Raw genomic sequence first — 24,229 nt, 5'->3', positions numbered from 1 at the left:
GTTTTTTATATATAAAAAGAAAAAAAATTAAGTGTTATTTATGTCATTTTCATAATCAAAACATGTATACGAAAAAAACAATATAAGTTTTTATGCACATAGAATTCATCATTTGACCTTATTTTGTCGCACAGACTTAACTATACATTCATTTTTCTCTCTCCTCTGAAATATCTCTATCTACACAAGGATACAGAGGTTGACTTACTGCGGCATGGTACTTTCGGCGACCATCCTTTTGTTGTGCATCTAAGAACACCCCAGTAATCTTGTGAGTCAGTCACATAGTTCCTATGACAGGTATAGTAATACCATTGTCCTGCCATTACCGGAAAATATGGTCTGTATCTATCTGCTCTGTCTAGCTCTCCGTGTTCTATTTCTGGAAATTCACAGGGCTTAACTAGCAATAAAAACAAATAAACAAGAAAAAAAAGTAGTATAAATAATGTTTTACCTTAATATTAATCAAATGAGCAATAAATCATTTCATTGGTAAGTTATATTCTCTTGCTAACATAATTACACGCATTACATTAGTGTTTGTAGAACAAGAAAAGTTATCAACTTCAGATGTCAATAAGACTTGTTTTGTGATCATTTTGCAATAGATAAAAAATAGCAAATTATTATGTTGTATACCTGAAAGTAATATAATACTATCTGTCAAGTTTAACGAAATAAATAAGCAGTCTTTTTACTTGTAATTAATATGCACATTGAAGTCTGTTTTATGGTGATAATAGCATTCTCTTTATGGGTAACATACTTTCAAAATTTATGTTAGACTTATGCCTAGAATTAACATTGAGGCCATTGACCTATTATTTATATCATTTCACTTTTCAAGCAAAGAATATCCACTTAAGTATAGGCCACTTCAAAATGAACTGATATATAAAGGAAAAGAATATGATTGTAGAGACAGAAAACACTTGAAAAGGGTCAAAGAAACATCCCCAGAAAGAAAATGCTCTGTTGAACTGAGTGGCATTTGGTGACATGTGATGGTTTTAGAAAATCATCAATGTCTCCAGCACTACCCTCTCATACAAAGGAGACCAACTGCCCCCGTTGAGTGAGTGGTAGACTTAGAGACGCTCTCCTAAAGAGTACAGGCAGAAGGCCAAGGTGACAGTGTATGTCCAGATCAGGAATGGAATAGAGGCATCCTCCTTGTCTCTCAGATCACTGGTTCTGGGGACAGTTAGCTGCCATTCAAGCAATGTGTGGAGACCCCTGGGTGGTTGGGCACTGAGGCTCCTGGGAAAAGCTATTGGAGAATGTCCTCTTGGAAACATCCTCCAGCCCATCCCCGCCCTCCATGACCCCAGCCTGGGTCCACATCCCCAGTGCAGACCCACAGGGGGACTCAGCACCGGGCAGCTGAGCCACTCCCTCATCTCTGAGCCCTGGAAACTCTGAGACAATAGAGGGTTGCTGCTTACGTCAATACGAATTGGGGGAGATTTTTTACACTGTAATAAAAGAACTCATATACTTGATGTGAAATGGTGGTATTATTATCCAAGGTTTTCATATGCACTTTAGAATTTTATTAGTAAGAGACATACATATTCATACACACATTTAACATTGACTAGCAAAAAATTAAAAGCTTTTCATGAGCAAAACTTGGTTTTGATCTTAATTAGCATTGGCTACTTTGGAGAGCAAAGAAAGTTTCCAAACCTTCTGCTCTACATTCAAAGTAAGGCAAATATTTGGACTTCTAGGCCCCAATTTTTTTATGTTTAAGAGAAGTAACTTCATAATTAGGAAGCAGGTCAAGATATGAAGGCAACTTACAGCTGCATCTTGGAGGGGGCTCCCAGCCTATCTCAGTGCATTTGGCTGTATTTCCTCTGGTTGAGGGATAGAAGCCATTCTTACAGTGGTATGTGATCACTTGTCCAAGTCTGTATTTGGCTACATCAGGAGTGTAGCCCCCATTTGCAAACCTTGGAGGATCACATGTTACTTCTGAAAAGGAAAAGAATGTGTAAATAACGCAGAAACCACTGCCTGTAAAAATAGGTACGTGAGAATAAAGCAATTGTCCTTTTCATCCTTATCATAGAGCAAAATGGCATTAAAATGTGCACAGTTCTGGGCCTTTCCCCACACCAGTCACTTCCTTCTGTTATCACAAACCTGAGGAATTGGTGCCCCTGCCCTCTGCAGTGCTTTCTTCGTAGTCTTCCCGCCTGTCACGACATCCCGTTTGTGGTATGCACTCCTAATCTGTCACTTCAACTATGCTTTCTTCTTTCCTGACTGCCTACTGAGAACTGTTCACAGTTATCCTGAGTCTCTTCTCTGACTTGCACAGGAGAATAAAACGGATGTGGCAGTAATATGTTCCCCTTTAAGAAGGGAGTTGCCGAATCCATTGTGTGAGTTTTCATCCTGTCTTCCCACAGCGGCAGGGACTAGAAAAGGGCGTGAAAAAGCGTGTCTCTGTCTTCGGAGTCTCACAATTAATGAAATGAGCACAGACTCTGCTGACCTATATTTGAAGTCAGCATGAATAGAAGATGAAGTTCTGTTTATTAGGCTACCAAAATTTTGGAATACACACACACACACACACACACACACACACATACTTATATATAGAATAATAACATAGTCCAGATTTGGAAAATCTTTTATGGAAATAACCAGACACAATGTCTCTGCAGCAATCCCTCAGCTCAGCCTGTTTAGGGCAAAAGTAGCTGCAAGCAACATGGAAAAGAATGGGCAAGGCTATGTTCCAACAGAACTTGGTTTACAAAAAGGTGATGAGCTGGACTTGACCTGCAGTCAATATCCCTTGAAGTAGTCTCTCCTAATGTATAAAGCTCCTCCTCTCATTTAACTTTGCTTTGTCCCAACAATGGGCCAACTTGCAGTGCTCCTTTTCTAACAAACAATCATTCCCTTGTTTTAAAAATTAATTAATTAATTATTTCTTACTGGGAGACAGAGACAGAGAGAGAGACAGATAGGGACAGACAGAAGGGAGAGATGAGAAGCATCAATTTTTTGTTGCGACTCTTTTGCTGTTCATTGATTGCTTTCTCATATGTGTCTTGATGGGGGGGGACACCAGCTGAGCCAGTGACCCCATTGATCAAGCCAGCAAGCTTGGGCTCATGTCAGTGACCTTGGGCTTCAAGCCAGCGACCATGAGGTCATGTCTATGTTCCCATGCTCAAGCCAGCAACCCCACACTCAAGCTGGTGAGACTGCACTCAAGGCCAATGAGCCCCTTTTCAAGCCGGTGACCTTAGGGTTTCAAACCTGGGTCCTCTGTGTCCCAGGCTGATGATCTATCCCCTGTGCCACCTTCTGGTCAAGTACTACTCCCACCTTTTTTTTTTAAATTCAACTTACTGCCTGACCTGTGGTGGCACAGTGGATAAAGCATTGACCTGGAAATGCTGAGGTCACTGGTTGGAAACCCTGGGCTTGCCTGGTCAAGGCACATGTGGGAGTTGATGCTTCCTGCTCCTCCCCTCTTCTCTCTCTCTTCTCTCTCTCTCCCTCTCTCTCTCCTTTCTAAAATGAATAAATAAAATAAAAAAATAAAATTCAATTAACTAATTTATTTTTCCAACTGTATTGAGGAATAATTGACAAATATAATTGCATATATGTAAACTGTAGAGTATGATAATTTGATATCAATATACATCATGAAATTGATTACCATGATCAAGATAATGAACACCATGTCTTTTAACTATGGTAGAAATGTTACAGGACCATTTATACTGGTGTCTGGTTGTATTTTGGACTCAAAACCTGTGTTGGACATTTGGCATTGCCTGAATCCAATAATATGCCCTTAATTTACTTCTATTCTATTTCCCACAGTAAGACTCCTTATTTTACTCAAGTCACCTAATACAATTGCTCCTTAGTCGATAGATACTAAGTCTTGCATGCACAGAAAACAATCGAGATTACCAGCTGTGAGTTCCTACATCTTTCCTGAACTTGAGCCTTTTCCTTTGTCTTTGCCTGATAAGAGGTTATTTGTATATTCAAGCCAGCTCTTCAAACTTTCATTTTCCTGTGGATCACAAACCATTGCTTATCCCCTCTGTCTTTCTTATTTTGTCAACCACTCTCTCTGTCAGGGAAATGCAAGCTTCTCCTATTTTAAACTTCTTCTCTCAACCCTTTGTCCAAGTTTAGCTAAGGTACAATCTTTCCCCTCTGCTTCACACTCAAGATTCTCAAAATGCCCTCGTACAATTGTCCTCTCAACTTTCCAAACTCCTGTTTATTTTTCAGCCTACATCTCTCTGGCTCCTCTGATTTCTCCTGTGCTGGTGCCGTTCTGACAAAAGTCACCCACATCCTCCAGTTTCCAAGTCTCCAGTCTCTTCATAATCCACGTGTTGCGGTGGCTGGAGTAGATGGCAGGAGCCTGAATCATGTGTTGAATGAGTAGATAAAACGCTCCTGTAGCATTTGACTCAGTGGAACACTGACTTCTTGAAGTTCTCCAGTGCCTTCAGTACTTTCTCATGTTTTCCTCCCTCTCCTGATCTTGGCATGAACAATACTCTTTTACTTAATTTATTTTATGTATAGCTGCTCCTCTTCCTCTACTCTATGAAACGGTAGGTGCCACCCTCTCAGATCCTGTCTCCTACCATCTTCCTACCTACTCTCTGTGCTACCAACACAAGAGCCTTCGGTCTGGTCTTCACACGGGCCAAGCTTAATCCTACCATGTGCCCTTCAAGTTCTTCATTTCTTCAATGAGTTTTCTCTGGATCATCACATCCATTCTTATCCCACTTGGACACATCCTCCCTGGAGACCCTATAGATATTGTGTGAACGTATTGCTATGATTCTATATGAGTATTTGTCCTCTTCATGATTCTCTGTGTGATCCAAGACTCTTCCATGATTAAAAAGGTTGCCTGACCAGGTAGTGGCACAGTAGATAGAGAGTTGGCCTGGGACATAGAGGTCCCAGGTTCAAAACCCCAAGTTGCCAGTTTGAGTGTGGGTTCACCAACTTGAGTGTGGGGTCACCAGTTTGAGTGTGGGATCATAGACATGATCTCATGGTCACTGGCTTGAAGCCTGAGGCCTCTGATTTGAGCAAGGGGTCACTGGCTTGGCTGGAGCCCCCTGGTCAAGCATGTATGAGAAAGCAATCAATGAACAACTAAAGAGCCACAGTGAAGAATTGATGCTTCTCATCTCTCCCCCTTCTTGTCTGCCTGTCCTTGTCCTATTTCCCCCCAGGAAAATAAGGAGTATTTCTGATATAATTAGCTGAGGTACAGAGAGTGAAGTTCATTAAAACAGTGGAAAAACTATACAGCAAAAGATCAGGATGAGAAATATAACATTACCTTTACATGCTGGAGGCGGATTCCATCCAAATTGTGTGCAAACGGCCTCTGCTCTATCAACATACCCATAACCTGGGAAACATCTGAATTGAAGTCTCTCCTTTTCCTTATAAGAGTTCTTAAATGTTGTAGGCTCTCCATGTGGAATGTTTGGTATTTTGCAGGAAATTTCTAAATATAAGGGATTACATTAAAAATGTTTGTTAAATATCAAAGGACAGTATCCAAGTCATGGTTCCACAAAGACATACATTCTGTTCCTATGGAGTAAGGCAGACAACCCAAGAGAAGTTGTGTTTTGACTTGAATGCTTGACAACTGTATCTGTTCTGTTGCTCTGAACATTCATTTCTGAAAGAAGTTAAAATGCTGATTACAATGACATTGCTAATTTTATCTGGTGTGAGGATAATTTAGTCATGTCAAAGTAAATAGTGGTAGTAATATATATATTCATTGTGATATTCAATTTTACATATACAGCATCAGCTGTATGTAAAATTGAATATCACAATGAACTTATAGTGATAAGCATTTTCACTAAATAACCTGCAAAATTACATATTTTCTAGTTATTGATATGAGTAATTATTGACAGAGCTATTGACTTTGTCACAGACCCAAAAAGTAACAGACCTGCATGATGGTTTCTCCATCCATCTAAGTTTTCTATCAAAAAAACACTGGCCATGGTCCTGGCTGGTTGGCTCAGTGGTAGAGCATTGGCACAGCATGTGGATGTTCTGGGTTTGATTCCCAGTCAAGGCACCCAGGAGAAGTGACCATCTACTTCTCTATCCCTCCCCTTCTCCCTTCTCTCTCTCTCTCTCTCTCTTTTCTCCTCCGGCAGCCATGGCTTGGTTGGAGCAAGTTGGCCCCGGGTGCTAAGGATGGCTCCATGGCCTCCACCTCAGGTGCTAAAATAGCTCAGTTGCCAAGCAACAGAGCAATGGCCTCAGATGAGCAGAGCATTGCCTAGTAGGGGGTTTGCCACTTAAGGAAAAAAAAAAAGAAAGAAAGAATATACTAGTCATTGTCTTGGATTTCCTTTCCTTTGAAATATCTGCCCCTGGGATTACAGCCACAAGGACTAGTTTCCCAAGTCCTATTCTCTCTCGCCTTTCCAAGCTCTTTTACTGTTTGTAACATATTGACCTTGTTTCTTGTCCTTACATTGCTCCACTTAAAAGCCTTCACTGATTCCCAATTCAGCCTGAATAAAAGCCAAAAACTTTAGCAAGGGGTAGAATTCTTTAACACCTCAGAACCTTATACTGGTCCATCTCCAATGTATCATTACATTCCTTATTTTCTTCTTACAACAGAGCCCCTGAGGACAATGGGGACAAGGAAGTTTTGTGCTCAAGGAAGCCTCAATGCATTTGTACAACTTCTTCTGACTGCTAAGCCCCCACTCTCCAACTTTATCAACAAAATTCTCATTCTCCCTTTAAGACGTACCTCAGGTGTTGGTCAGTCCAAAAAGGTTGTACCAACCACAGAAATTTAGTTGTAAGAAGTAAACCTTATCCATAAACTTCTAGAGTATACAGTATTTACTACAATGAATATAAATATTTATCATTACTAACTTGAAGAGGTAGTTTTGTTAGAAAAAGTTGTTAAGAAGAGTGCATCTCATAAGATAGAGTGCATCTTAGTAAGATAGACTGGACTAAGAAGATGTAAATAATTTGGAGGTTTCAGATAATATTAAAAAATAATCAGGGCAGAAGTTTCTGCCAAACAAGTGTTGGTAGAACAAAAGTATGGCACTTTAAACAAACTGACCAAAATGTTTTATTATAAAAGCCAAAAATCATCATATTGGTCATGATGCACAGGTCAGCAGTTTATAACTGAAGAATTCTTTAAAAATTTTTTTTTTAATTTTCAAGTATATTGACATACAATATTATATTATTTCCAGTGTATCACATGGCTAGCTATTAGACATTTATCTAATTTATGAAGTGGTCGCCCCAATAAGTCTAGTGCCCACGTGGCACCATGCACAGTTACTAAAATATTAGGAGAGAATGGTGATGACTTAAGGGGAGTGAACACACAATATAAAATACAGAGATGTGTTGTAGAATTGGGTACCTGCAACCTATATATAAATAATTATGTTAACTAATGTCACCCTAATAAATTCAACAAAAATGCAATGATCAAAATAAAAATAAATATTATTGGCTATAATCGCTATCCTGTGCTTAAAGAATTCTTGACTGACAGTTTACTATAGAACTCATTTTTTAAAGGCAAAGAATATATTTAATGGATTCAATTCAGTTCCACAACATTTATAGCAAACTCACGGCCTACATATAAAACATCTACTTCCTACAAGTGCTATTCCAAAACACCATCATTGGATGCATTCAAGGAAATAAATTATATATCTTTGGCTTTTCAAATAAAAGTTAAAAAGAACCTATTCTGTAGGTCAATATTAAAACTTGTAGCAGAAAAGCTTACTGTTCCATTTTAAGCTATCAGAGCCCACTACAATTTAATGAGGGTGGAAAGCCTGACCTGTGGTGGTGCATGGGGGATAGAGTATTGACTGGAATGGTGGAGTCACCAGTTCCAAGCCCCGGGCTGGCCCAGTCAAGGCACCTATGAGAAGCAACAACTATGAGTTGATACTTTCCGTTCCTCTCTTCACCCCTTTTCTCTTTCTTCTCTAAAATCCATACATAAAATCTTTTAAAAAATGAGGGTGAAGAGCATGGACTTTGGTGTCAGAAAACCTAGGTTTAGATATTAACTCTACTCTCGAAACCACGATAACCATGAATGTGAAGTAAATTCTCTGCACGACAGTTTCCTCCATTATAAAAGAGAGGCGGAAAATAGTACATACATCGTGTGTTCTGAACATAAACTGAGATGAACTTAAATGAACCATATCAAGAACTTACATGAGTAACTGGAAAACAGTCAGTGCTCCATAAATGTTACTTATGACTGAAATGCATATTTCCATGAGAAGATCTAGACTCATTCAAACAATCTGAGGAGCAGTTGGCGTGTCTTACCCACACAGTTGGGCCTTTCTCCACTCCAAAGACCGTTGGTCGAGCAGTGTATTTCCTTAGGCCCATCAAGCATGAAGCCTGCATTGCACTCAAACTTGATCACTTGTCCAAAATCATATTCCTGGTCCTGCTCATATGCACTGCTGATGATTCTCCCGTTCGCTGGCTCTGTCACTGGTAAGCACTTCACCACTGAAAAAATAAATACAACCTTTCTGCATCAAATTTGAAAACTTTATCATGAAAAATATGTATAGGCACCTATATAGGTATGAAATCAGCAAGGTAGGATTAAAGGACATTACTTCAATGTATGTGAGTGGGTTTTGTTTTTATTTTCAAAGAAACATTCAATATACTTGTTTGCCAGAGACAGAATCTGCAAAGTAAAAAAACCCAACATTGAGCTTATCTCTGAGACTTTTCTATGGAAGTGGACAAAGAAAGCTAACCCTTTGAATGACAGGTTGTATTTTCATAGGAACAAACAAGTGTTTCTTAAATAACTGAGACATATAAACTTTGGGATGATAAAATATAAAATTTCCACTCAAGTCCCATCAGCACACAACACTGTATTCCCAAAGGAGTAACAGACGTTTTGATGATATTCACTTCCACGGAGAGATTGTTTTTAGGTTTCCTTCCTCTTCCACATCTTCCTCAGATTTTACATAATATTTTCCAATATTACTTAGGCAATGGTATTCCAAGTTCATTTTAGAGTTGAATGACCCCGGATGCTTGTTAAAAGGGAAAGTTTATAGCTGTCTCCCTGCCCACCACAATAGAGTAGGTCTTTAGTAACCCACATTTCAGCTTTTAACAAACACCCCAGGGGATTTTTATGCTGATGTTTCCCAGAGCACGTATCTCCTTCCTCTCATGTCCACAGATGAAATGACTCCTCCTCCTCCTCCTCCTTCTCCTCCTTCTTGTATTTCTCTTTCACTCCCTCCCTCCCTCCTTATCTCTCTGTCTGCTCCTCTCTCTTTTCCTGTCTCCTTACTCCGCACCATGGAACTGGGAAACCCTATTCTGACTGGTCTCTTCCATTTCCATGGTGACTAGAGGTGGGGGTGTTACTAGCTGAAGATATGGAAACAGGATCTACATTTTCCCCATTCTCACCATCTGCTTAATGGATCAGTAAGAAAGGGCAGAGCTCTCTCTTAGTTCTCGCCATTGTCCAGTGAGGCCAAGACCAAAGGAAAACCTTCCTGGTCAGGCCGTACGTAGAGGAGAGATGTCAAAGTCATATTCTCCACCTCAGTTATGATCAGAGATCGTCATTTGGCTGGTTATCAGGTGAGTGCCTTGTTGTTCGTAAAGTAGAAATTCTGACCTTCATTTAAATAGCGATACTTGTGCTATTTCTAGAGGTTCGAATCCAAATGGAAGGAAAACTAAGTTTTAGACTTCCCAAGTTCATACTTTAAATATTAGATGAAATGAGGTTGTACGCATATTTGATTATTGAAACCCCAAATGATGTATTAGTCAAAAGGTTAGCTATATACTCTGAACTATATTAGAAAGCACAAAAAATAGTTGGAGGAAGAAATATTTAACTATAGACTTTAAAGATATTTTAATGTAAGGCATTTCAAAAGAAATCTTAAGGTATTTTCAGTATTTTATGTACCTTCACATAGAGGGATATCATTGGTCCATCCATCTGCTTCACATTCCCGGAAATTGACCTCACCTATCATCTGATAACTAAAAAACAAATAACAGGGTAGTGAGGTAATGTGTGATTATGTGCAGTTTTAAATTTGATACCATTCTGAATGTCCAAACTCCATTTTAGGGATATTAAAGGCATGTGCGTTTTCTTTTCTTTTCTCTCTCTCTCTCTCTCTCTCTCTCTCTCTCCCTCTTTCTGTTTTTATCTCATATTTCTTTTTATCTTTCTTAAAACTTTTTTTTCTCTTCTAAGAAAGACCTTCAAACCCTCAGGTAGACAGACTGGGAGTAATCATAATCCTTGCTTCATAATGCAAACTCGTTTTTTCATCTACAGTACATTATCATTTTTTTTCCCACTCAGTCAGCTAATTAGTTGCACTTGCCAATGTGATAAGCTCCATGAATGGTCATCCACAACAAAAGCCATAAACGTGATCATACTTTTTAAAAATATATTCAGTTTTTGGAGAGGTGGAGTTTTGGAATGCAGGTTTATTCGAAAGCATAAGCATTAAAATAGTCTATTATTCTGCCTCCAATTGGGAAATCAAGGAGGAGAGAGGAAGACGCTGTTTGTAATCTCTTGATCTTATTTATATCGATGCCGCATACAATCGTAACGCTCTTGCTTCTTCCGGGAATAAAACGGCACCTTCAAAACAAGTTTTGAGCCTGACAGGGAAGACTACTCATGAAGCAGGTGACACTGAGGTGCTGAGATAAGTCAGGAAAGCCCAGGAAGCACACAGAGCTAATGATTATCATCCTGAAAACCTTTTTTTTTGGGGGGGGGCATAGGATAAGAACAATTTACTGAGCACGGAACCTTAAAGAAGAGTTGTTCTCAGCATTTCAGTGTAAAAAGAGTCTCGCTTCTCCTAAGTGTTATAGGTTTTTATCAAAATAGGTACTGCACCCTCAAATTCTTCACCACTTCCGCTGTCCCTGACCCATGGAACTCCTGTAATACTCTGCACTTAACAGAACATAGTGAGGACTTGTTGGCGTGAACTCTATTTGTTTGTGTTTTTTTTTTTCTTTTCTTTTTTTTTACAATTTTATTTATTCGTTTTAGAGAGGAAAGAAAATGAGAGAGAGAGAGAGAGATAGAGAAGGAAGAGCAGAGCAGAAAGCATCAACTCTCATATGTGCCCTGACCAGGCAAGCTCGGGGTTTCCAACAGGCGACCTCAGCATTCCAGGCCAACACTTGATCCGCCGCGCCTCCACAGGTCAGGTGAACCCTATTTATTTGTATGCTATTCTCCCACTCCGCTGGTGCTGCACTCTATCAGAGTGATTATAATCTGTTGTAATTTTTCAAACATTAAGGAGATAACATGGTATCCTGATATGATCATTCCCATTTTTATTTTTAGTTTTGGGGGGAGGAAGGTTGATGTGTGTGTGCTACCTATAAAAATGCCCCTGTAAATATATTGTCACCTTAACATAAACATTAGGACAGTTCTTATTACCATATCAATGATTAATTACCTCAATCTTAAACCTCTTTTGAAATTGGCTACTTACCCTGGATTGCATGTATAAACGACTTTGGCACCATATTCAAATTTATCTCCTTCTTCAAGTTCAAATGAACCAAAGGGTGTGTCACCAGGGTGTCCACAGGGCTTTTCTGAAATGAGGAAAAGGATACGATCATAGTACCTAACTGGAAACACATTTTACACAATGGACAAGGACATCTGTTATTATGTTAGAGGGATAGAACGGACGATACAGCGAAGTGAAACACAGTAGTCATTCTTTTAGAACTGAACTGATTATGTGCTTGGTTTTTTAATTTTGGAAGGTTACCCCCCCCCCCACACACACACATACCTCTTTTTAAGAATGATGATTGGTGGCCTGTTTCACATTTAAATGATAATAGTGATTTAATATAATTCAGCCACTATTGCTACAGAATGAAACCTCAGTCTTTTCACAACCGAAGCATTTTTTCAAGTTTCACAAAAGTATGAATTACTTACTCTGGCATATTTTTGATGGGTTAAGGGCCACCCATTCTCCTCCCCTGCATTCCCTTGTAATTATGCCATAAGTCCTATACCCCGGGCGACACTTATACATAGCCTTGGTGCCCTGTGGGTACATCTCTGCAGACCAGGATCCCGTCAGAATTTCTGTGGGTTGTCTCGGAGGCGATTCTTTGCAATCTAAAAATAATAAAAACAGAACAAGAGCTCCAAGAAACTACTTAAGTATGCAGTATGTTTAGGTTAGTTTGGCTTAAAAAAAATACCTATATGGGCCCTGGCCAGTTGGCTCAGCAGTAGAGCGTCGGCCTGGCATGTGGGGAACCCGGGTTCGATTCCCGGCCAGGGCACACAGGAGAAGCGCCCATTTGCTTCTCCAACCCTTCTCCTTCCTCTCTGTCTCTCTCTTCCCCTCCCGCAGCCAAGGCTCCATTGGAGCAAAGATGGCCCGGGCGCTGGGGATGGCTCCTTGGCCGCTGCCCCAGGCGCTAGAGTGGCTCTGGTCGCCGCAGAGCAACATTCCTGAGGGGCAGAGCATCGCCCCCTTGGTGGGCAGAGCGTCGCCCCTGGTGGACGTGCCAGGTGGATCCCGGTGGGGCGCATGCGGGAGTCTGTCTGACTGTCTCTCCCCGTTTCCAGCTTCAGAAAAATAGAAAAAAAAATACCTATATGGTTACAGGTTCAGCCAAATGGATGTCTTTACTATATAAATAAAATACCTATGTTAGCTTACAGATATAGAATCTGAATGAATTTGCAAGAATGACTTTCTGGAAAAATAGTTATACTTTACAATATTGTTTTAACAGCTGCACTGTACTTGTGATGTTGGAAAATATTTATTGGGCACTATTCTAAGTTGTGAAAACAGAAACAAAAACAATGAATAAAAGAGACCCTAGTAGGGAAGTGAGTTACAAAATAAGTAATCAAAGAGAAGCAGAATGCACCTTACCAATAGATAAATTTTCTTTACAGCAATAAAACATAGTAAGATGATACAAAAGTATATGGAGCCTGACGAGGTGGTGGCACAGTGGATAGAATGTCGGACTGGGATGTGAGAGATCCAGGTTCGAGATCCCGAGGTTGCTGGCTTGAGCGCAGGCTCATCTGGTTTGAGCGCGGGCTCATCTGGTTTGAGCAAGGCTCACAAGCTTGAGCCCAAGGTCGCTGGCTTAAGCAAGGGGTCACTCAGACTGCTGTAGCCCCCTGGCCAAAGCTCATATGAGAAAGCAATCAATGAACAACTAAGGTGCCGCAAGGAAGGATTGATGCTTCTCATCTCTCTCCCTTCCTGCTTGCCTGTCTATCCCTGTCCCTCTCTCTGACTTTCTCTGTCTCTGTCACAAAAAAGAATGTATAAGAAAACATTTCAAATAGGATAGAACAAGATGAAATAGAACAATTATTTTTGATAAGATAAATAAGACTGATAAAAGATTCTGGCAAAATTGATCAAGATATAAGAAAGAAAGAAGGCACAAATAACCATGATCCAAAATAAAAAAGGAATGTCATGCAAAATTCTGCAAAACATCAGAAAGATTTTAACAGAATACTTTAAACATCAATTTGGCAATATATTGTCAACTCCAGTGCCCATCAAGAGTTGAACATATAAAAATGTATGGCATATCCATGCTATGGAATAATACAGTGATGCTACAAAATGATATGCAAAGAAAAACCCAGTTATCACAGAAAGTAAAAGTACAGGTGTATCAGCTAGAACAGGATTATTTCATCTGTATAAAGTTCAAGACCAGACCTATATGTCAGGAATGAATACACAGACTGTGAAACTATTAGTATATGTGCTGCCGAAGCGAGCACGACTGTGAAACTATTAAAGAGCAAAAATGTAGCTACCATAAGTATGAAGATAATGTTTTCTTCTAGAAGGAAGGTAGGGTATTCATCTCAAAGAAATCCACAGATGAAAAAAATGAAGGGATTAAGCAAAGGAAAAAAACTGATTAACACAGACAACAGGGTGGTGATTACAGGAGGAAAGGGGGGTAAGGAGGTAGAGGAGGGTAAAGGGGGATCAGTGGTGACAGAAGGAGATTTGACTTGGGCTGGTGGACACAACACAGTATGGAAACGATGTATTATGGAATGGTACCCTGAAACCTATGTAACTTTAATGACCAATGGAACCCCAATAAATTCAATTTAAATAAATACATAAATGATATGAAAACACATATCATATTTCTGTCAAAAATGAATAAAATATTTTCCCTGCTTGAAAATAAAAATTAAAGAAAGAAAAACAAAAGAAACCCATGGGAATTTTGTAAGATACTACGAATGTTCTACTTGTCGACATGGATGATGTGATGTGGAGTACAGTGCTTTCATTGTTTATTCACTCATACATTATATTTTACAATAAAGATACTGAAGTAATGGAACCTGCATAGACAGTGTGATTCTTATTTTGCAAATATTAACTAAGTTACCTATAAAGAGAACACAGAACATTAACTATGAAGATCATACCTGCTGTTATTACTGCTAATATTCTTAATATTGCCTACAGCTTAATTTAGCTGTGATTACCCCTAATGATAGAATGGTTACATTAGCACACCCCAAAACATTGCTTTTAAAAATGGCATACAGATGGTTACTATCATACACCTTTATTGCTATGTTTTCATTGCTAAACTTTTTTCCTTACTTGGTTTTATGATAGCGGTTTAACATTCTATTCTAGAATATCTCTTTCAAAGGCAAGAGAAAATAAAATAATCAACTGAGCCAGACATCATCATAGAATATACTCATTATTAAAGCATTTTACAACATTTCATTGAACAGAAGGTTCCATGTGAAACTACATTTTTTAATGCAATAAATAATTAACATTTGTGTGGGTTTCCATAGGCATTAATTTTCCTCTGAAGTTTCCACAAGTTATTAGCACATGTATGTTAGGAAACTAATAAAAGAATACATAGTTCAGTTTTGATTTTTATGATAAGTAAATATTAAATTTACTCCACTAGATGGCAGTAAAAACCTGTCTTGGAACCACGCAAACCACCTGCCGGCTCCAGCCTCCCTGGCGAATTTTTGTTTTGATTTTACAATGATGTTCATGTTTGTTTTTAGGTAAAATTTTTCTGTTTAATTAAAGGTTCATAAGTGTATTTTTTCACTATGGATAGTCAGACCCACTTTATGGCATTCAGATTAGAAAAATAAATGAGTTAAATTTTAAATGTAGGTTCATATTGTAAGTAGAACACTATTTTTCACTAATAAACTAACATTTTGATCATTTTGGTTCCTATCCTGTTATTAAGCTAATGCAAGAAAAAAGTAATACAATTTTTCCTCAATTAATTTGTTCAATATAAACCATTTTTACTAAGGTAGTGATCTATCGAAAGAGTAATCCAGCCACACACACAAAAAATGTAGCCATTTGCTGGCCAGAGGCAAATGGGAGAACAGGTAGTAACTATAAGAATTGAGCAGAATAACAAGTATGTCATAATTAAAATCGAAACAGGTTACTAACAGTATACAGCTTGAAAATTCCTTTGAAATCAAGTTTTGTGCAATGTGTAGTGTTTGAATAGCTAACACGTAATGCCAATGGTTGCCAAAGTCAAAGTGTCAGCTTCGTAAAATAAATCATTTGTACACATGGAATAAGTTTTTATAAGGCCTCACAGGTTGCTATGGAAAGGCAATTAGTCACATGGTGACATTAAAATGAAGACCCTGAAAATTCTGTGGAGGGAATGATTCAGCATCTGAATGATTATCAGGACAGTTTTGGGGATAAGGATGAAAAACAAAAGGGAAGAAAAATAGCAAACAGTCTTCCTAAGTTTACCTGTAGTGCTTAGGGAAGTTCAATAGATGGAAGAATTAGGACGGGTGATGACTTCAGTCCTCCAGTTTAGAGAACTGCTTTTAGCCCTTTGTACACACACTTGATGTTTCCTTAGTTGTGAAGGTCCTCCTGTCATTTTCACCTGGCTAACTCCTACTCAGCCTTCAAAACCTGCTCGGCATGTCATTGCAACTCTGATGAAGTCCTATCTCTTCATCGTTCTTCTTATGAACCAGCTTCCCAATCCCATCTTACTCCATTTTCTCATTCCAATTTGGATGTCTTGCCTTCCCTAAATGATCCTGTAGTCTCCTTTGTTTACCTCCAGCACAATGCTTCACATTATAAAATACAAGATGGTAATAAAATGCAATCATCAGTCCTTTTGTTTTCCCCACTAAGTGATCACCTTCTAGAAAGTACTAATCGGAGTGCGTGGAAATGATCATTTGAATGACTTGACTGAATAAATGAATATGAAACTGTATTGGAACCTTTCTATTATATCTGTAGGCTATGGACAACCTGTGGGAGGGCATAGTAGGTGGTAGCAAATACAAAAGAAAAGAGAGGACACAGGAACAAAAATTTAGTTGCATGAACCCTAGAAACTCTAATGTCTGTGATTCCATTGTCCATCCTGTCTTTGTGTCCTAAGTTTGAATTTCTGTAATAATTTTTGAAGTCTGAAATCATTTTAATTTAGCTCCAAAATACTTTTGGGAGCCGTTAAAGGATCTTTTTTTTAGGGACAGACAGAAAGGGACAGAAATGAGAAGCATCAATTCACAGTTGCAGTAGCTTAGTTGTTCATTGATTGCTTTCTCATAAGTGCTTTGACTGGGGTTCCAGCCAAGCCAATGACCCCTAGCTCAAGCCAGTGACTTTGGGCTCATGCCAGCGACCTTCAGTTCAAGGCAGTGACCTTGGGCTTCAAGCAACATGGGGACATGTCTATGATCCCACACTCAAGCCGATGACCCCACACTCAAGCTGGTGAGCCCACACTCAAGTCAGCAACCTCGGGGTTTTGAACCTGGGTCCTCAGCATCCCAGGCCAACTCTCTATCCACTGCACTACCACCTGGTCAGGCAAAAAGAACATTTTTATAATCTCTTTTCCATCTACTATATTTCTAGTTAACAAGGTTTATGAGAAACTGTGGTCTCTCTGTTAAAATGTCAAAACTAACAAAAGGGCTCTGTCAAATCTTTCATTCCCATTTCCCTTTATTATTTTTGCGATTTTTTTCTCCTGTTCCATTACTGCCTGTGAGCCATGTTTTTTAACATTTCCTTATTATTTTAAGCTAAAATGTAACACTTTTTTCTTCCCCCTTACATCACGTCCTTTTCGGGCACTGTATTTTGAGACTGGCTACAGTTGTTAAGAAACGGGTCAAGTGCCCATGAGTTAAGAGAACACAGGATGTATTGGTTGGTAGAACGTTACAGTCTGGTGGGTGGGGGAGGGAGTGTGGGGTCAGGCAGAGGAGGAGGGGGCAGAGCTGCAAAGGGGACAAGTGGTAAAGGCTGTAGGGCAATCAGGGTTTGAACAAATATCAATGGACCAACATAGACTTGGGCACCAGCCCTGGCCCACCCAGGGCAATAAGGAAGAGTCCTTCTAACCTGGGATTCCACGTCTATCTGGGGACTTCATTCTAGCTGGGAATGATTTTAGCAAATCTTAATTCAGTTCTAGTTTAACATTTTAGGCAAGCAAAAGAGGAACATACACATTGCCAGGACGTGCCTCCACTTAAAATAACAAGGCTTGCTTTGGCACGTGCCCACCCTGTCTCACAGGACCCGCGGGACCACTTCTTCCACTGGCTCCCCCTACCTGCCAACACCTCATCTGCCAGAATCGCTTAGTCTGGTTCTTAGCCTGCTCCTCATCCATCTCTACCTTTCTCCACTAAAATTGTTGCAGAAAAGTTATCAACTTATAATAAATCACAGCAAATTAGTTCAGTTTCAGGACTTTCTGACAAGCAAGGAATAAAAGAGTTGTTCTATAGCCACTGAAAATTTAGGTCATTTCCCTCGACTAGCTGGTGCACTATGTGTGCATTTGTGAAAACCGTGAGGCTGACCGAGTGTTGCTTTAAACATTAAAGTTGCACTTTATTTGTTAAGAAGTAACCAGACTTATAGTCATCCCCACTAGAATATTTATAATGCTCAATTCACTGACAGAAACTGATGCCACATTTAAACATACATTGAGGAACTATTAAATAGAAGTTAAATAAGTCAACTGGAATCAATTACATCAGCAAAGAATTTAAATCCCTTTTACCTAGTTTTTATCACTAATCCTTTGTAGCACCCGATTTTACTATTTCAACTTTTACTCTGTAACCACTTCAACAGTTTAATCAAACTTGGCACAATTCTTGAATTCTAAACATGAGCTAGAAATAAAGTCAATCTTCTTTACATGACAGTGTCTACAGAAAACCTAAGCAAACAATATGGCAATGGTGAAATGCTAAAAGTATTTTATCAAAAACACACACGCACACAAAAACACACGCAAAGACAAAGTTTTCTGTGATGAGTAACATAGACATTGTTCCAGATTGTTTGTCAATAAATGATATTTTACTTTTAAATACTAATTGTAATATTGATATGTGCAGGGAAATGTACCTAGTTTAAAAGGTGGCTAAGCTATAAAGTTTATGAACTAAAAATCACACAACAGTATATTAGAAAGTATAACTGAAAAAACAGTATATTAGAAACTATAACTGAAAAAGGTTCTAGTTTTCAAAAATTATTTAACATATTTGAATAAACTTAAAAAATTATTAAATGATACAAGTAAAAAGTTATATTCACCTTTATTTTCTAGATCTAAAGGCCCTTGAGGACAGAGGTTCTGTGTTATTTGCTAATGCTCTTCAATGCTTAGAGACTGACATGAGTAAGCATTTCACTCAAAATTTGTTGACTTAGTGAAAATTGTTGAAAATTTAGAAATGCTACATAATGCATTTGGCTTAAAAATGTCAATCAACTGTCGGTCACATAATTATCTATTGCAATTTAGGAATTTCTCCCCAGAGGCAATTTATTAATCTACTGAGAAATTGGGATAGAATTAAATTTAATTTTAGTCTAGAAATAATTGTCACATGATATCAGAAAAAGTACTCCTATACTCATATTCACTACACTTAAAGACTGTTCTAGAACACCTCTTTTATACACACAGGAAGAAACCTACTGAACAACATAGGTGTCACAGAGATTGTGTGTTTTTTTCAAATTTATAAAATATTTTCATTCTAATGATACAAATAATGCTCATCTACAAGACTTTCAAGGCCATGGCAATATCATTTCTAAATGTTAAGTGAATATTTCTTTAGAAAGAGTTAATGTCCATATCTAAAAAAGAAACCCAATCATTATAGGATTTGAAGGCTTTTATTGTCTCATTTATGTTCTGGCTCTGTGTATGGTCACATACTGCATAGTACTTTTTACATAATGCATTTTAGTGAGAATTCTAAGCAAACCAGTAAATTATATTTTAGGACAATTACCAGGGAAGTGATTATACATATTACAATATTCAAAAATATTTTCTGAAATATTCCATTAAATACCATTATAATAAATAATCAGCATGTCGTTCAAATAAGCGATGTAGGCTTTAAGTTTCACAATGGCAAAAGCCACTCCAACGCTAAGCTACTGGTCTGGAGTAAAAAAAATAACAATTTCCCATCCCAAAACTGTCACAACTGTGAAAGGCATATTAGCAAATGTTTAACATTATAGTTATAGAAAAAGAAAGAAAAAGTCTTCCATTTTCACTCTTACCTTGGGCTACACAAACAGTCCATAATGTAAGCCACAGAATCTTTGCTGGAAATCCCATTTTTTCTGGCTCCTTCAGGGGACATTTAATAGCTGACAATGTTCACACGCTCTCAGTTTCTCCTCTGCAAATAAAAAGTTGTGATTAGTGCAGGGAAGTACTTTCTCCAGAAGGAAGTTGAAACACAGCTTGGGAAATAAAAAGAAGCCCGAATGCCCCGCCTATCAGAAATGTTTGCAAAGTAAGAGAGAGAGAAAAAAATCAGCCACAAGCCCCAGCAGCGCCAGCATTTGCAAGGACTCTCACTGCGCTCCCCCTGAGAGGGAAGGCGGTGACCCGATCTTGCTTTGCTTTCATATAAACAAACCCAGGCAGGTCCTCTGCTGGAACTTGTTTGGGTTCTGGGAACGCTCAAAGCAGTCACTGGTGGTGCCTCTCTGGCTTCAGAAACCCTCTCATCAGTCAAACCCCATTCAGGTCTATTTTGCAGAAACCTCAAGAGACCAAACAATAAAAGCTCTTTAGAACTTGAGGTCAGGCAATGCTTTCGCAATCGATACCCAGAGGACGTGGTTACACTTTGCCAAGAATCCAGTGCGGGCTGAATTGGGGGACCTGCTTTCCTTGCAGTTCATAAAATTAGCCTTCTAAAGACTGTTAATAACGTGGGCCAATCAACAGAGTTACTTTTGTGAGGCATGAGTGAGTTTAATATCTCAAAAAGCAAGAAATGGGAAGACCAATTTTGTAAAACATCCTACTGAGGCTATAGCATAAAGAGAATATAAGCAAATGGATTGCCGAATATTATTAAAAAGGTAGAGACAGCCATGGAGAGTAATGAAGGAGAAAGAAGTTTCTAAAAGTATGGAACCTACCATCAAACAAGTAAAAATTTAAGCCAGTGATTAAATTCTCACTGGTGCCTGGTGAGGATAAAAATTTCCTGCATGATACTTTGACATCACTGAAGATTGCTGTACCACTTAATGTCACTACAAGTGACTTCAAGAGCTAACTAGTCTACAGTCTCAATTCAAGAGTATTGAATATTAATCACAGCACTAGAACTCTTTTAACGGTAGCAAGAAACCTTGACCATACTCCTAAAAATTTATAGGCCAGTACAAATCATGAGTTGTGAACCTGATAGCTCTCTTTAAATACCTCAATAACAGGTAGTGGGTTGAAATCACACATGTTAAAGAGGAGACTAAGTTATTTTTCTACTTTTTTTATACAGGAAATATTTAAACATTATGTCACATGAAGAGATAATCCAAAGAATATTCAGCCAAAAATGTAAAAATTAAAAGTATATCAGTGTATATATATAGTGTATCAGCCGATTAATATACATATTATGTTGTTTCTGATTTTTATAATATCTATGGTATCTGTAAATTTGTTTGACTTTGTGATTTGTAATAACTCATTACTAATTTTAATTTCCTTTTTTAAAATTTCGAATTTAAGTCAATATTTACTTTCACACCTAACTTTTGTTCTCAGTCAGTGGTCTTTTTTTAGGAAGGTCCTTACAAATTGTATGTCACATCCCAAATTACTGGGTTGTTCTTGACTTCAGTGTAGTATTAAATGCAACAGAAAACAATAATGTCAGTCCATATATATGACATCTACAACACCTGTAGGGAAAACAGCTGTGTTAAGCGTGCTCACTGGTCTACTGGCTGCAAGCACTTTGCGCAAGTAGTGCATGAGCACATGGCAGAGAGCCACGTGTGTCTCTATGAAAAGCTGTGGGTGCTTCACCTCGGGGATGGTTCTTCCAGATTGTTCTCCCACCATTGTGAAAAGCAAGTTTTCTTTTGTTTATTCGCTTGCCTGTCTTTGAGAGCCTCCAATAAACAGGAATGGCCTGACGCTTTCCGGCTCCGCAGTTCCTCTGCCGTCTGCCCGAATCCCATGTGAACCTGCCCGGCCTCGACCACCAGCATCACAACACCGTAAGCCCCTTATGTGTTTCCAGAAGGGTACAAGGGATCCTTGGGTTGCAACTGTCTGAACATACGATGTTTTGAATTTAAGACGCTGACTCCCATAACAACTTAAAATAATTTTTAAAACAACTTAAAAAAATTGAGATGTCAGTGTTTCGGCTTACACGTGAGTTAGCTTCGTAGCTATAAACTACGTTGTACTTACAGACTAGACTGGAACAATTCTTGAAGACAGTAGAGAGGCCTGCAACAGATCCTGCACCCTCTGCATCAGCTGCTTCTCGAGACAAAACACCTGTTAGTGCAGGTAGGATCATCTCCAGCGTTTCCTTCATGTTTCTTAGGCAATCCTGATTCACCTGACCTAGTGTCTCCAGCACCTTCTGCAGGTTCTCCTGCCTCTCCAGCTTCCTCCTCCCAACAGGTCACTCTCTCCCACCTTGCAGTGCCCCTTCCAGTGTGCAAGCCAATCACAGGGATAAAGGGAAGTGTTGGGAAAACAGCTGTGTTTTGCTTGTGTGCTGGTTAACCTGCTACAAGCACTTTGCTTGATTAGTGTGTGAGCATGTGGCAGCACCACGTGTATATGATCTGTATAAGGCTTCGGGTGCTTGTGCTCAGGGCGTATGCCGGATGGCTTGCCCGCCACTGTGAGGGGCCATTTTGCTGTTTGTCCCCCTGCTGCTGTGAGAAGCGGTTGCCCTGCCTGTGTGCTTGTCCGCCGCCGCTGGGAGACTATTAAACAGGAATGGCCCTGTGCTTTCCAGGCCCACAACTCCTCTACCATCTGCCTGCGTCCCGTGTGGACCTATCTCCACCACTGGCCTTACAGTAAGGAATTTTTTTTACACTAATTTTTTGTTATTTTTTTCTGTTACTACAGTATGGTATTTTATGTCCTTTTCCTTTTTCTGTGGCTTAGTTGTATTTTTAGGTTCTGATTATGATTTTACAACTGTGTTAGGATAGGTAAGTGACTAAGGCTAAGGTATGTTTTGACTTACACCAAAATTCAGATTACATCACTGTTGTAGGAACAGAACTGTGTCATAACCCTGGCCCCCCCACATTTGAAAAGGACAGAGCTTCGTACCTATGATGTTGTCTGAAAGTAACTGCTGCGGAGCAGTTTTTGTTATTGGTTTTCCATAGGCCACTGGGAGCCATGGCTTTTGAACCTTATTCACAGTGGCCATTGCAAACAACTTCTTCCTGTTTAAATTTAAGTGAATTAAGTTCAAGATCCAGTTCTTGACTTCTCCATATGACCTAGGGAATTGTTTTCTTTCCTCCTGGATTACAGGGAGAACAATGTGCAAGTCACCCTGCACGAGTGTGCGCATTTTCGTGTGTATTTTAACTCATCTTCCCTAACACCGAGAAGCCCTAAGCACCTGGAGTTCCCTCCCTTGCCCCAAGGAAGCTCTTACCTTTACCTCTCCCCATGGAGATGCGGCTGGCATCATCTAATTTAATACTTTGCAGAGAAGGAAAGAACAATGTCTTTGCATTTTCTTTAATTCAATTTGGGAGGAAATGAACACACACAAGGGCCTCTGTTCTCATTTGATTGCCCTTATTTTATTAGGTGCTTTTCTAAAACTTAGGTGGCAAGCTCAAGTGGGCCAACCTCTAAAGGAAAAGAAAACAAACAGACAAGCAAAACCCTGCCATCTTCTTGGCAACTTCCTGAATCCTACTGGAGACATTCAGAAAACCTAAAGAGTCGGCCCAGAAAGTGAGGTGTCCCTTTGCCACACCAGCTGCCTCTTCTAATGTCTTCTTCCCAGAGCTCCTAGGCACACAACACCGGGCACCTTGCACCACCTCAGTGCACGTTTCTGTGTACGTTCAAGGTTAGGTAAAGAATCTGCGAGCAAAGTGACCGGTTTGCCTCCGCACTGAGATTGCTTTAACCTCCCCATTGCTACTGACCTAGCAATAATTGCTGGTCAATAATTAACTTTTTATGTGTCAGGTGCTGTATTAAACACCTTATCTACTCTGATTGTCTCATAAACCTTGTCAGCTAGCACAAACTTACCCTTTTTCACGCAAGTGGCTTAAGTGACTTACTTAAGATTAGAATCCAGACTGTCTGGTCCCACAGTTGGACACTGAAAGAGGAGTGAGCTTCTGCTGTTTCACACAGGTTCCTCAGAACCAATACCTGATTTTCTGTTGAGTTCAGCAAACTGGTTGTTAAAATGGCACTTGTCATCAGGGTTCTCTCTAAGGTGGATACCTGGGCAGCCGCCCAACGTGAAAATCACAAATTTAAGTTCATCTGTGCAACAGCGTATTCTAAGCGCCCATTGTCATGTCATTCCGTCCATTGGTCAAAACAATTGCAAGTGAGGACGCCAATCAAGAAGCAATATGGAAACATCTTAAATAACAGTTTTATTGTGTTTCTTTTTTTTTGGTCAGGTGTTATTTAATATTTTTTATTAATATTTTAA

The 24,229-nt window shown here is 39.2% G+C and overlaps 1 protein-coding gene across 4 annotated transcripts in view; it reads right to left on the bottom strand.

Moving 5' to 3' along the window:
• LOC136310183 (complement factor H-like) overlaps positions 1 to 20,326 on the bottom strand; it is a 126,208-nt gene extending 105,882 nt beyond the window's left edge. The window contains exons 1-9 of one of the 4 annotated variants that reach the window (XM_066238407.1): positions 20,171 to 20,326; positions 19,806 to 19,927; positions 12,104 to 12,289; positions 11,640 to 11,745; positions 10,061 to 10,137; positions 8,416 to 8,607; positions 5,369 to 5,539; positions 1,810 to 1,983; positions 209 to 403 (exon numbers count right to left, since the gene is read on the bottom strand). In XM_066238407.1, coding sequence (XP_066094504.1) covers positions 209 to 403; positions 1,810 to 1,983; positions 5,369 to 5,539; positions 8,416 to 8,607; positions 10,061 to 10,137; positions 11,640 to 11,745; positions 12,104 to 12,289; positions 19,806 to 19,863 — 1,159 coding nt within the window. In that variant the 5' untranslated portion in view covers positions 19,864 to 19,927; positions 20,171 to 20,326. Of the gene's footprint in view, positions 1 to 208; positions 404 to 1,809; positions 1,984 to 5,368; positions 5,540 to 8,415; positions 8,608 to 10,060; positions 10,138 to 11,639; positions 11,746 to 12,103; positions 12,290 to 19,805; positions 20,088 to 20,109; positions 20,129 to 20,170 lie in introns of those variants that run through there. The other 3 variants (XM_066238418.1, XM_066238424.1, XM_066238434.1) reach the window with 3 other exon arrangements.
• Positions 20,327 to 24,229: the final 3,903 nt, after the last annotated feature.

Source organism: Saccopteryx bilineata, chromosome 1, assembly GCF_036850765.1.
Source record: "Saccopteryx bilineata isolate mSacBil1 chromosome 1, mSacBil1_pri_phased_curated, whole genome shotgun sequence".
In the NCBI taxonomy this organism is placed as follows: Eukaryota; Metazoa; Chordata; class Mammalia; order Chiroptera; family Emballonuridae; genus Saccopteryx; species Saccopteryx bilineata.
This window is presented reverse-complemented; position numbering and strand designations above follow the sequence as displayed.